The sequence below is a fragment of the Anolis carolinensis genome, chromosome 3 (assembly GCF_035594765.1).
Source record: "Anolis carolinensis isolate JA03-04 chromosome 3, rAnoCar3.1.pri, whole genome shotgun sequence".
Classification (NCBI taxonomy): Eukaryota; Metazoa; Chordata; class Lepidosauria; order Squamata; family Dactyloidae; genus Anolis; species Anolis carolinensis.
In genome coordinates, this window is record NC_085843.1 from 166,964,326 (window position 1) to 166,979,138 (window position 14,813).

Below are 14,813 nucleotides of genomic sequence, written 5' to 3' on the forward strand. Positions count from 1 at the left end.
CCCGCTCCGGCGGGAAGGTAACGACGCTCCATGCAGTCATGCTGACCACATGACCTTGGAGGTGTCTACGGACAATCCCGGCTCTTCGGCTTAGAAATGGAGATGAGCACCAACCCCCAGAGTTGGTCACGACTGGACTTAACGTCAGGGAAACCTTTACCCTTTTACCTAAACAATACATAACATCATATTCAAATATATAGATAAACAAAGAGAGAGAAATTGGCATTGTGAGAGCAAGGAAGAGAGAGATCATCATAACCAATGAGTTTCTGAATTACATACAGTAGAGTCTCGTTTATCCAACCCTCGCTTATCCAACATTCTGTATTATACAATGCAGTCTTAGTAGTCAATGTTTTTGTAGTCAATATTTTCAATACATTGTGATGTTTTGGTGCTAAATTCGTAAATACAGTAATTACTACATAATGTTATCATGTATTGAACTGCTTTCTTTGTCAATTTATTGTAAAACATGATGTTTTGGTGCTTAATTTGTAAAATCGTAATGTAATTTGAAGTTTAACAGGCTTTTCATTAATCCCTCCTTATTATCCAACATTTTTGCTTATCCAACGTTCTGCCGGCCTGTTTATCCTGGATAAGTGAGACTCTGCTGTATAATAAATTTCTATTTAACTTAGAGAAATTTTACTCCTTAGGTAGCAATCATATTTTTCAGAAGCATGCTGATGAACACACAGTAAAAAGACATGGCAAAAAGGATAGGCGCGGTTTTCTAAGTGTTCAGTGCCGTGCATTGAGAAGTTATTATGCATCCCTCACAGTGTCTGCATGTTTAGGAATCATTTATTATTTATTTATTTACGTCATTTCTACCCTGCCTTTCTCACCCGAAGGGACTCAAGGTGGCTTACAAGTCTGGCAAGAATTCAATGCCAACAATAAAAATAAAACGTAAAAACAGTTAAAACAATTACCATAAGGCAATAATACATATAAAACAGTATGGGAAATCTAAAAGAAAATAAAGTGCATAAGTGGCATTCATCCAAAAACCATGCTCATAATGATAGTTCTTCCCTCATTGGGTTGGTTGCAGAAAACATTGAAGAGGGGTCGCTACAACTGTGGCCAGCATAACTACTACTGAGAGTTGCCCTCCAATCATGTTGCTCTATGGTGATCCCCTTCATAAAAGTGTGTCATATTTTCTGGTGAAATGTGGAAAATATATTTAGTACAAAATACCCCTTCCACAAAGAACTCTTAGGATTTCAGTCCTGAGTCAAGGCATGCATTTAACCCCTCTGCTCAAGGTACCATAAGATTATTTTCAGGTGGAACAATGTCAATTGAAGAGTGAAATGGAATTAATCTATATACTCGTGTATAAGTCTAGAAATTGTAGTCTAAAAATCAATCTAAAAACCTGGATCAACTTATCCACAAGTCAATGTCAGTACTGTATCTAAACTCTTGTCAATAAAAGGACCCATCCCCATCTCTGAATAGAGTGGTGAGGGACAAGAGCGTAGTCTATCCTGGGATTTCTGAGACTTTTTGTTTCTACAAATGTCTTTTCTCAATTTTTCTGGAAAAAAATGACTTTGGAAAAAAAACAGGGGGAAAAATGACTCTCCCCCCCCCCCCCCCATTTTTCCAGGTTTTTTTTTTTCAGGTCTTCTCACCTCTAACCCTTCCCTCAACTTATACATGAGATCAACTTGTACATGAGTATGTATGGTAATAGGACCTCATAGTGTGGAGAGTGTCTTAGGAGAGCCCTAGAAATGTATGTTTTCATCACTCTTCTTGGTTGTATTTAAAAACTGCACCCACAAGACTGTACCCCTCATCTAAGAATTAATTAGATCATCTGCACTTGTTCTTTACTCCTTGTGTTTCATACACATAATACATAAAAGACTGATTGCATCAAGAGCTTGCAATCCCACTTCATCTAAACTGAGCAGGTAACATGTAGGTTTGGATGTAGAAGAAGCCAGTCTTTCCATTTTTCTGCATAAACATTCCACTGACATCCTCTTACAGTGGAAGTAAGCGCTGGTTTGGGCATGTTTTATTGAGTGTAACTAAGCTGTATGTCTAGCTACCTCATTATCTGAAGATTGTGCTAACATTAATTGTTTTAATGAACTTTTCCATTGTCCAGAATGGGAATACTGCCCTGGCTATTGCAAAACGACTTGGCTACATTTCCGTTGTTGACACACTAAAGGTGGTGACAGAAGAAACCATGACAGCAATTGTAAGTATGGCTACATTTCAACAGTGAAAGCACTACAGTAATCAGATTTTTTTTTCTTTGACAGAGAAGTGTTTAGTTTGGAACAGTCACAATGTAGCTCAACCTACAAAACAGTTTGGCAATTTGTCTTCAAGATGATTTCATGCAGCATTTGTTAGATACCTCAGATGCCCCCTCTCAAAGGTTTACGGTTATAAAATATTATTATTATGCTTATTTATACCCCACTTTTTCTCTCCACAAGGAGACTCAAAGTGGCTTACATTAAAAGCACTTCAATACAATTTAAAATCTACAATAACTCATTGTTATTAGAACTAAATTTGAAATATGTAATGTTGACCAAGTTGCAACCTCTAATTTGAAATTTATTTTCAAGCATGACTTCTTTTCTGAGTCCACTATTAATGCATATTAGTAAAAAGGTAAAGGTTTCCCCTGACGTTAAGTCCAATCATGACCGACTCTGGGCGTTCATGCTCATCTCCATTTCTAAGCTGAAGAGCCGGTGTTGTCCATAGACACCTCCAATGTCATGTGGCCGGCATGACTGCATGGAGCGCCGTTACCTTCCCGCCGGAGCGGTACCTATTGATCTACTCACATTTGCATGTTTTTGAACTGCTAGGTTGGCAGGAGCTGGGGCTAACAGCAGGCGCTCATTCCGCTCCCGGGATTTGAACCTGGGACCTTTTGGTCCGCAAGTTCAGCAGCTCAGTGCCTTAACACACTGTGCCACCAGGGGCCCCTGTATTAATACATATTACAGTTAATATAAATATATGGCCAAGATTGCTTAACTTACTTCCAGTTGTTAGTTCAACAAACAGTGTGATGTCCTGGACTATGATGAATGGAAGACAAGGATTTGAATTCCCCACTCAGTAATGGAAACCCACTGGATCACTTTGGGCAAGTCACACTCTCTCAGCCTCAGGAAAGCAAGGGCGAACTCCCTCTCAATAAACTCCATGATAGTTGCATTCAGTCAGGACTGTCTCGAAGGCACACAACAACAACAACAAGACAGAGAATCTAATTCAGACATCATCTTAAATGATGATAACCATTAGCTTTTTTGTTAATTGCCTTCAAGTTAGCAGCAATTTATGGCAACCCTCCATGCCAACACCTTAAATCAAGAAATAGTTTTCTAAAATTTATAGAAATACTCACAGAACTCCTCAGCAAGTGAGAGTCCAAAAGTGGCAGGCTAAAACCCGGATCCTCAAGCCATGGCTGATACCGAATAAGAGACTCTCCCCAGGCACACAGAAAACTGGGTGACTTGGAAGGCTCTGAACAGACTGCGCTCTGACACCACGTGATGCAGAGCCAACCTTAAGAAATGGGGCTACAAAGTGGAGTCCACAACATGCAAGTGTAGAGAACAGCAAACCATAGACCACCTATTACAATGCAGTCTGAGCCCTGCCACATGCACAATGGAGGACCTTCTTAGAGCGACACCAGAGGCACTCTTAAGTGGCCAGCTACTGGTCAAAAGACATTTAGTATAATGCCAAGTTTTTAACTTTTGTGTTTTCAAATACATTACAACTGTACCCTTGGTTCACTTCTGACACAATAAATAAATAAATAGCAACCCTAGGAATGAGAAACTTCCAAAGGTTATGGTCATCAACAGTCCTGCTCGGGTCATGCACACTCAGGTCTATTGCTTCCTTGGTTGAACCAATCCAGTTAAAGTATGGTCTTCCTCTTTTTCTATTGCTTTCAACTTTACTGAGTTTTGTCATTTCCAATGAATCATGGTGTCGTGATGTGCCCAAAGTGTGATAACCTCAGTTAGATCATTATAGTGTCCAGTGAAAGTGTCCTTAATTCATTTGTTTGTCTTTTGGCAATCCATAATATCTGTAGGAGCCCCGGTAGCAAAGTGAGTTAAAGCGCTGAGCTGCTGAACTTGCAGACCAAAAGGTCCCAGGTTCAAACCCTGGGAGCGGAGTGAGTGCCCGCTGTTAGCTCCAGCTTTTGCCAACCTAGCAGTTCGAAAACATGCCAGTGTGAGTAGATCAATAGGTACCGCTCCGGCGGGAAGATAACGGCGCTCCACGCAGTCATACCGGCCACATGACCTTGGAGGTGTCTACGGACAACGCCGGCTCTTCGGTTTAGAAATGGAGATGAGCACCAACCCGCAGAATCAGACATAACTGGACTTAACGTCAGGGGAAAACCTTTACCTACCTAATATCTGTAGAATTCTTCTCCAGCCTGATGGAGCTTTTTGTACCCAGTACAGATTACACATTAGGATAATCAGATGTTATGGCATACCCATTTTAAAGAACTATTCATAACTTTTCACAATTTATACCATTATTTTGATATCTTCATCGTCCACTTTAAAGTGGATAATATCTTCTGGATTAGAACCTGGATTATTTAGTTGCTCTGGTCTTTTTAAGTCTCAAGTGGGAGCGACTGTCAAGACCCAGGCTGCAGAGCACCAATAACCATGCGCAGAGACCAGAATCTATCTAATATCTTTATTAAAGGAATATAAAAAGTCAATAAAAACAAGTGAAGAATAAAGTTCAGAAGTAGACCTTTCAGGAAAGGTCAAATATAGTCCAGGAAATTAATGTCCAATATGAGATATTAGAGTCCAAAGTTATAATCCAATAACCGAAACACACACTTTGCCGAGCAAAGTGTGGGGAAATGACAGGGTCCTTTAGTCCAATGGAGCTTGACAACAAGGCTGGAGAGCAAAATAGATTCTTGGCAAACAAGGCTTGATTCAAGGCAACAAGAAGCAAGAGACGAGAACAGGGTCCGTGGCGAGGTCAGTGGCAAGGTCCGGGGAAACAAGGCAGGGTTGGAACAAGGAGTAGCGTAGTCCACACACGATCTCACTCCCGAAGCTGACGAATTGACTCCGCAAGGATTCCCTTGCGGTTAAACACCTATATAGGATCTTGTTTTCCCGCCAAGGAACACTTTCCCTGGGGAACAAGAAGTGAAACCCATACTGTGTCCAGATGCATGACTCCTTAAGATTTCCCAAGGGAAACAGGCTTAATCAGCTAATTGTCTGGCAGCAATTCTGGCGCTTCTGCGATTCGCCTCCCTAGCGCCTCTATCTCGATTATAATTATCCCGGCGAGAAAACGGGGGAGATTTCTGCTCAAGGCTTGTTTGGCTGACTTCTTGTGGGCAAACATCTTGCAGGTGCAAGGGCTCCAATTCTGGCTGAAACGGTGGGAAACCCAAGTTGTCCTCTTCATCTGCCACAATAGTACTAGGAACGGGACTACATGGCCCATGAGTCATCACAGCGACTGAACAGAGTGTACACACATACTTATTTCTTCATAATAATTGTGATAGCAAGTATTTCTGTCTAGAGCCATTTTATGTCACTCATGCTTTGTTTATTTCAGAAACTGAGAATCCAGTTATATATTTCCAACTTTCCAAAACTGTCTGCAAAATTTTGTTTGAAAGATGGTTACATCTGAAATACAAAAGATCTAGCTCTCAAAAAGCAAGAAATAATTAAAACAACAGATGAAGTAGCTACAAAATAATCTATTTAAATAATAATGAGTGACAATATTGTGACAAGAGGGCATATTTTTTACAATGGTGCTTGTTATTTATTAATACCTGCCCTGTTAGTGACCTTTTGTTTTGATTTTGGTAACAACTAATGTTGCTTTCTTTTTAACAGACTGTCATAGAAAAGCACAAAATGAATGTACCGGAAACAATGAATGAAGTTTTGGACATGTCTGACGATGAGGGTATGTATGATAGAACTACTTACTTGACATTCTTTAACAGGAATTTGTGTTTTCTGTTTTTCAATAGAAAGTTGTTGATATTGGTTTGTGTTTACAGTATTAAGTTGTTCTCTTGAAATCATTTTTTCCACTCATTTTTATGATGACCTAATATTTTGTTCACTTAAATTGTGCAGTTCGTAAAGCGAATGTTCCTGAAATTCTCAGTGATGGTGAATATATTTCAGATGATGGTGAAGAAGGTATTTCTAACTTCTTTTTTTGGTACTGCAGTGGGATCTGCCCTTCATCCTTTTCAATTTCTATCCTAACTTGACAAATCAAAGCTGCATATATGCTGTCATTTTTTGGGAGCTGTTGCATTCCAAATGCATTTCCTTCTCTTGAATTGTTAACATTGCGTCACTATAACAATCTTGAAAGACTTGAAACAATTAGAAAGCATATTGCATGGTCTGCACTAGAAACACATAAGGAAAAATGGACTTGTTATTTGCTATTGTGAAAGAACAATGCACTTCTAGTGAAAGATATAAAAGGACTCTAAGGATCTCACACTTTTCTTTGGAGGGCTAATACATCAGCATCTCCAATTTATGGAGGCTGGCCAATGGCCACATCTTGGTTACAGCTCTGATCATCCTCAACTAGCATATTCATTTGAACAGGCTGTCTGATGAATTCTGGGATTTATAGTCTGAAAATGATGTTTTCAAGTTATTCGCTAGGAACATAGTAAGGACACTGAGTCAAGGCATAGGTATATCACAAACAGAATTGCTGCCTTTTACTGGCATGAGCTCTCCAGAGTCCTACACAGAGGCCTTTCCTATCTCCTGCTACATAATAATAATAATAATAATAATAATAATAATAATAATAATAATAATAATAATAATAGTATTTCTTACCCACCTGCTTGAGATGGGTTACAACATTGCTAAGACACATAATCATTTAAAAATACTCCGTAGAATATACAAATTAAGACATATTTCCATAAGATACATATTAAAATACACAAAACCAAAGTATGACATGAAGTTTAGGATCCTATTATTGGTGATGCCAACGTTTGAACTGGAGACTAAATGCATGCAAGGCGTACACTCAGTAATGAGCTCTGCCAGTTAATTCCAGATATATGTGCACTTACTTCAGTAGGTAAAAATTTAAAAAATAACAGTAAGGATTACAATATGTAACAATATTTGAAAAAAATTCTTTTCCTGGTTTGAAAGTGTTATTTCCTGTTTAATTATGCGGTACTTACTTTGAAAGTAGTGGCTATACTCCAGAAGCTTTGTTTTTGTGGCTGCCGTAACCTATGTTGAATTGGTTAAAAATCTGAGATATGCATTGAAAAACTATTGCAAAATGTGCTGCAGCATATTCTGGAAAAACAAAATTTTTGCAGTTTAATAACCTTTTTCCATTTTGTATGATAGAACCAATTAGGAAATGACATTTATAACCCAGGAACAAAAATCATGCTACACAGTGTTATAGACCTCCTTTAGTAAAAAAAAAAAAAAGTATCAGGGTGGTATATATGCAGCTGTCTTCATTTTCATTAACCTTCCTTAAGAATTCTTATGACTTCACTGTGACTCTTATACATTATACTCTTGTAATTACCGCAATTGCTAAAGATAACCCCCTGATTTTATCCAGATTTCTTTCTTCACCATTATAATCAAATGGCTACTAACATTCTTCTTGGGTAATTGCTTATGTTACTGCTGTTTTTCTTGAAATAAACATTTTGCATATTAGAATTTTAAATCAAACTGATGAACATGAGTAGATATGAAAGTCTTCAGGAGGAAAAAGGACAGATGCCTATCAAGAATGTATGTGTGTGAAACGACACTGTTTTAATATCCGGTGTTTGCTTTCAGAGTTATGAAAGGTTTTGGAAAATTACTGATTTGAAAAGATGATGATACAGGTTCCAAAACAAAAAGAACTTTCTTTTGGGAGAAATCCTCAAATTCATGTACTGTATTTTATAGACTAACAGCTCTACCATGGAGAGGCATCATTCTTTATATACTTTTTACAGTAAACCAGATTCTCTTGCCAAGTTGATAAATTGGCTGCTCGTTGTTGACAGCCACACTGAAATGGGTCATAAGATGGGAGGAGCAAGCTTTGATATGTGTAATCTGGGGAGTACTACTTAAGTGAACAAGGAATAATTTTGGTACAAAAGGTGTACTTTAAACCCAGGGGTATGGATAGCTTTCTGTAGAAAATGTGTCAATAATCTAAAGCATAAAAGGAAAGAATTTTTTTTACATGTGCAATCCATAAAAAAAAACATGATCAATGTTCTAAGTGTCAATTATGGAGCAACAATGTCATGTTTAAGGCTGTACTTAGCATAATTTGAGGGAGACGCGTCTACAAACAGGTGCTTTTGGCTAGGATCCTATTCAGAAATCCTGCTCTTGCTTGATCAGAATAATGTCATTTATTTATGCACAGTGGGTTAAACCGCTGAGCTGCTGAACTTGCTGATCGAAAGGTTGGCAGTTCAAATCCGGGGAGTGGAGTGAGCTCCCACTGTCAGCTCCAGCTTATAATAATAATAATAATAATAATAATAATAATAATAATAATAATAATAATTTTATTCTTATACCCCGCCCCATCTCCCCGAAGGAACTCGGGGCGGCTTACATGGGGCCAAACCCAGTCATCAGCAGTTCGAAAACATGTAAATGTGAGTAGATCAATAGGTACCTCTCTGGCGGGAAGGTAATGGCGCTCCATGCAGTCATGCTGGCCACATGATCTTGGAGGTGTCTACAGACAACACTAGCTCTTCGGCTTAGAAATGAGACCAATCCACAGAGTCGGACACGACTAGACTTAATGTCAGGGGAAAACCTTTACCTTTTATTTATGATACTCTTTCCACCATCCCAACAATGAGTGTCATCTAAAATACCTACATTATCCCTGACACCATGGACTTATTTATATGCTACAATTCCAGCATTTCTCTCCATTGATCAAGATCAGGAGTGATGGGTATTGCAATTCAGCAATATTTGCAGTGGCCACACTTTGTACACCTTGTTGTAAACCACTTCATATGGATGTCATTCAAGAAAGATTGTCCAGACTATGCATACTGTCTTTCCTATATAGCAGGGATGGGGAACGTGCAACTCTCTGCACATTGAGCTGCACTTCCCATGATCCCAGTGCCAATGCTGGCTAGGGCTAGGAGGATTTAGAGTCCTAAAATAGCTATACATCCACACATTTCAAAGTACGAGGGTTATCCAGAAAGTAGATTACGTTTTGGAATTAAAAATGAACAAAGTATAGGAGAAAACATTTACCATATGCAGTTGAAAGCCACACCCAAATACCACTTTTCAACATAGTCGGCATTCAAATCTAGGCATTTATCATAGTGATGAATGAGCTTGGCAACTCCTCCCCCACAAAACTCTGCTGCTTGCGTCCGTAACGCAGTGTTTTGGCGATGATGCGCAGCTGCGGAAAGGGGTGACCAGCTGGTTGAGGACACAAGCGGCAGAGTTTTTGTGGGGGAGGAGTTGTCAAGCTCATACCTCCCTATACCATGCTTCCAATGTGAGATCGGTTACTATCTTCCAATTCCTTGCAAGAACCCCCATGACCATAAGAAAATATTGGAGGGATTTGGGTTCCTAAGACCATCAGAAATATGTGTTTTCTGATGGTCTTTGGTGACCCCCTGAAACCACCCTCGCAACCCCCTCAGGAGTCCTGACCCACATGTTGAGAAATGCCGTGTTAGGGCTTGTTTTCAGATGCAATCTTATTTTTCCAAACTGACTTTTTAAATTAACTATATCTAGGTCTTACTTTTGAAATAGGCCTTATATTTCGAGCACCCTCAGAAATGCTGAAAAATCATGTTAGGTCTTATTTTCAGGGTAGGTCTTATTTTGGGGAAACCAGAGTATATACATTAGTGTCAACTAACAATACAAGCAATATGCTAGACTACAAAAATTAAAGTCCTGTTGCATATTATAGGAGGACTGGGAGAGATAATATACGTGCTTTGTAAATCTTTTGCACTTCATCGGATTTAGATCAATTAATACCCTGAGAAGAAAGAATTCTTTACATTTCAGGAAACAGGAAATCACCTCCAAGATGCTGATTTAGAGATAATGGTTTGTTTACCCACATTTACGTCTGCCAGTCTTCTCTTTTGTTTGTATTCAGATCAAGCCCTCTTAAGAAAGAAAGCCCTTTGTTTTAAATAAGGTAGAGATTTAGCAGGCATTAATTGCAAGAGTTATAATAGCACTGCGAAAATGGTTGGAAGCTAAAACTCTCTAATTGTTAAGTAAATACATTCAAAAGATTTCGAGGAAAGGGAATTTCAACTTTAACATTTAGTTAGAATACAAAAGCTGGGATTTTGGAAGGGGAAAGTTTGACTTGCTTGTTGATATTTTAAAAGACAGCAACAAGAGCTGTTGTTTCACCAGTAACAGAGCAAAAGAGGTTGCTATTGAATCAATAGCTGCATCTGGCTATCCAGAACTGGGCATGGGAAGACACTAAACATTCTGTTCATTGAATGGTTCTTTTCCGTCAAACGTCTGACTTTCTAATTGCCCATATTTTTAATGTGTGGCTTTGCTTGCTTAGACATCAGCTTCATGGATGCTCTTGAAAATATTAGCTTCCTCCACACTTTATGTGTTCAAGCTTGGAAAAGGTATTATTTGGGACTATAACTCCCAGAACCCATATATAGCAGGAATAGTGGATGTATGAACTGCTGAAGTTGTTGGGTTGCAGAGATGTCTCACCAGGATCTAAATCCAGAGAAGTATTGCTCCCCTTCTATTCTGCCTTAGTCAGACCACACCAAGAATCACACTGTGTCCAATTCTGGGCACTGCAATTGAAGGGAGATGTTGACAAGCTGGAATGTGTCCAGAAAAGGGCGATTAAAATGATCAAGGGTCTGGAGAACATGCCCTATGAGGAGCGGCTTAAAGAGCTGGGCATGTTTAGCCTGCAAAAGAGAAGGCTGAGAGGAGACATGATGAGGGCCATGTATAAATATGTGGGGGGAAGTCACAGGGAGGAGGGAGCAAGCTTGTTTTCTGCTGCCCTAGAGACTAGCACATGGAACAACAGCTTCAAACTACAGGAAAGGAGATTCCATCTAAACATTCGGAAGAACTTTCTAACTGTGAGAGCTGTTCATCAATGGAACTCACTGCCCCGGATTTTGATGAAGGCTCCTTCTTTGGAGGCTTTTAAGCAGAGGCTAGATGTCCATCTATCGGGAGTGCTTTGAATGTGATTTTCCTCCTTCTTGGTGGGGTTTGGCCTGGATGGCCCACGAGGTCTCTTCCAACTCTATGATTCTATGATTTTAGTTGCTTATGCTGGTTAAAGCTGATGTGATTTGCAACCTCATCACATTACTCATGGATTCGCCACACATTGTGGCAAATCTGGTGTGGGGTGTGGGGAACCCATCACTCCACACTGCATTGCCCGGCTTCTCCTTTTTCCCATCCTACAGAAGGAAGTTTCTGCCACCAAGCTTCCCCTTGTTGTTAGCTATCCCGTTTTGCTGTGGCAGCGGCTTACAACATTCCTATTCTACTTGCATCCTGGAGCTCAACTGATGAAGTCCCAGAGTCCAATCTGGAAGTCAACACATATCCTGTCTTCCCAGAGAAATGTTCAATTTTTGCCTTTGTTGTGCTTCGGACAGGAGAAGTAATGAAGTCCTGGTTTAAGTGGTGTGGAGGGGGTTTGTGACTCAACATTGCTTTGTTAGTGTTTTACTCCCTTTCCAGAAAGAGAGAAGGGACTTTGAATTCATTCTGCACCCACACAGAAGGGCTTTGGAGAGCAATATCTTGTTTGTGTGTCATAGTTTCTTTCCGTGCAACAATCAGTGAAGAAGATTTAGGAGGGGGGCGGAGGAGAAACTTGTAGCAGTGAAGAGAGGGAGCCTATGAATTTAAGAAACTTGCCAAAATAAGGGAATATTAGTGTTAGCATTGGGCTAATACTAACACTAATATTCCCTTATTTTGGTGAATCTCTTAAATACATTTCTGTGTACTGTACAAAATGGTGTATGGTGAGCAATAAATAAAAACATTAAAATGGCCATCATGACAATAAAAACACAAGAAGAACAGTACTCAGAAAGTAATTACAGAAGCCTAGACAACCAGAGATAATTCCATTAGCCATTGTACAATAATTAAATACATTTTAGTTGATATGAAGGTTCATAATTCATTTGTTTCACTGTGATAATTTAGAAGGACATCAAGAGTGATGAAGGTTCTTCTTCCAACCCTTTCCTTTTCCCCATGATTTAGCCTAGACGGCAAAATGTAATTGGCTGAGGTTCCCCCATGAAGCTTCATGCCGTAGAAAGCTTCATGACTTGGATCCAGATCTCCCCAATTCTTACCATAAAACCCTGGCTGTTTTATGAACGTGTACATGTGTATTTTCACACAAACGTACTTTCAGTATTCCAAGTATCACCCTGGATCCTGCCCCTCCATTACTATGAACTATAGCTTGAAGGTGGCGGCGCAGTGTGTTAAAGCGCTGAGCTGCTGAACTTGCAGACCGAAAGATCCCAGGTTCAAATTTCTAAGCCGAAGAGCCGACGTTGTCCATAGACACCTCCAAGGTCATGTGGCCGGCATGACTGCACGGAGAACCGTTACCTTCCCGCTGGAGCGGTATCTATTGATCTACTCACATTTGCATGTTTTTGAACTGCTAGGTTGGCAGGAAACTAAGGCGTGGGCCACCATAATCAAGTCAGACTTCTCGAGGTACAGTCGCAAATGGCACAACAGATTTAACTGTGCAAAGGCCCTCTTAGCCTCTGCTGACACCTGAGCATCAAGTATCATTGATGAGCCCAGAAAGACCCCCAGAATATATTCATTGTTGTCTGTATATGTCTTGGAATCATATTAGCCTAACATAGTAAAGGTAAAGGTTTCCCCTGACGTTAAGTCCAGTCGTGACCGACTCTGGGGGTTGGTGCTCAACTCCATTTTTAAGCCGAAGAGCCGGTGTTGTCCATAGACATCTCCAGGTCATGTGGCAGGCCTGACTGCATGGAGCGCCGTTACCTTCCCGCCAGAGCGGTACCTATTGATCTACTCACATTTGTATGTTTTCGAACTGCTAGGTTGGCAGGAGCTGGGGCTAAAAGCGGTCGCTCATTCCGCTCCCAGGATTTGAACCTGGGACCTTTTGGTTTGCAAGTTCAGCAGCTCAGCACTTTAACACACTGTGCCAGGCATGTGTTATGAGATCTGGTAATGAAGGTTGCCAGAGAGAAGTGAGTCAACAAAAATCCGTACCATTGAATGTTGAACACTAGCATTATGTCCAGATTCAGAACCAGTAGGGGATGGTACGAGGTGAATGTAGTCATTATTCTTGTTAAATAGGTACACTGGGAACTTGCTCAATCTTCTTGATGAACCAGACATTCCAGCTACTGCAGGCAGTCCTTTCCTGCTCCCTTTTGGAGGCTCCATCTTGCTGATATATTGGTGCTCTCTCCCTTTTATTGCTGCCCGGAATGTGAACGCTGCTGATGTTAATGATTACCAAAACCATTCCTGGTGACCAGCTTCTGATATCTGCAAAGACTGGGAGAGAGGGGGCAGGACGGCCCCTTTGGGAACTTTTTCTGGTACCATTTATTGGCAATCAGGTGCCGATAACCATCACCTTGGTGGTGGAAGGTGGATATTCTCCAGACTTTGGATCTCAACTGTCTTTTCATGCCGTCTCCTGAAGAAAGCTGGAAAGAAATGCCGCCGGGTTGGTGTCCTTTTGAGCTCTGATCGCAGCTCTCCTTTCTGCCACCTCACCACTCACTAAGCTGTCCCTTCTAAGCTCTCTTAGTTCCTAAGAGTCAGGTTAATTGTAAAACCTCTTTTGGCAAATGAATTCTTTCTTCCTTTCTCCCCTATCTTTGCAGTGATATCCTTCTGTCTGGTTTCAGTCTGTGGCAGTGACTGCCCGCTTAACCTAGAAGCCTTAGTGTCAAATTACAGGGAGAAGGGAGGGGGACTGACACCCAAGCTGTACCCTTATTTACATACAAATAACTCAAGCGCTGGTCTGTATGTCACCATTCAGTCCTCTTGTTAGAAGCTTGCCAGAGAAGTTTGCAATCCAATCAGGAGACACTTTGGAAGGATGTAGAGGGTTTTTCCTGCTTTTTTTTTTTTTTAAAGAGAGAACTTTACCTCCAACAGCAGCTGTCATCTTCTGCCTTTTCAAACTTTGAATTTGGAACCAAGCCCTTTGGGACTTCAAGGGACAAAGGCACACATTCCGTAAAATGCCTGCATTGGAAGAACTCAAGATGTTCAGAAGAGCACCGTTGGTGTGTGGAAAGTGAATATGACCCACAGAGATTAGGTTCTTATACTGGTTTGGAGATTAACTATAAATCGCTGCTTAAGGATTAATACGACTAATAGGAGATCTTGGAAACATCAAGAGGCAGGGGGAAAAAAGTTTTTATAGACCTGGCGGGTGAAAATGGCTTTCCAAAACAGTAAGATTTTCCTACCTTAGTAATTACTGTGGTCCCCCCCTTCCTTTTCCTGATTTTATGTTTCTCTTGTGAAATATTTCGCGCAGGTTTATAAGCTTTTGAAATGCTAACTTTCAATAATTGCGGTTGCCGGGTTGCAGGAAGAAAGTTGATCTGTTATTTTGTCCCTCGCAAGGCAGCAGCTTGCAGGGTATTTTTAGAA

At 40.3% G+C, this 14,813-nt stretch overlaps 1 protein-coding gene across 46 annotated transcripts in view; it reads left to right on the forward strand.

Annotated features, from left to right (window-relative positions):
* Positions 1–14,813, forward strand: part of ank3 (ankyrin 3) — a 586,147-nt gene that overhangs the window by 474,004 nt on the left and 97,330 nt on the right. For 29 of the 46 annotated variants that reach the window (XM_062977313.1, XM_062977317.1, XM_062977314.1 and 26 more), the window contains 3 exons: positions 2,141–2,236; positions 5,937–6,009; positions 6,186–6,251. In XM_062977313.1, coding sequence (XP_062833383.1) covers positions 2,141–2,236; positions 5,937–6,009; positions 6,186–6,251 — 235 coding nt within the window. Of the gene's footprint in view, positions 1–2,140; positions 2,237–5,936; positions 6,010–6,185; positions 6,252–13,233; positions 13,867–14,813 lie in introns of those variants that run through there. The other 17 variants (XM_062977318.1, XM_062977319.1, XM_062977322.1 and 14 more) reach the window with 2 other exon arrangements.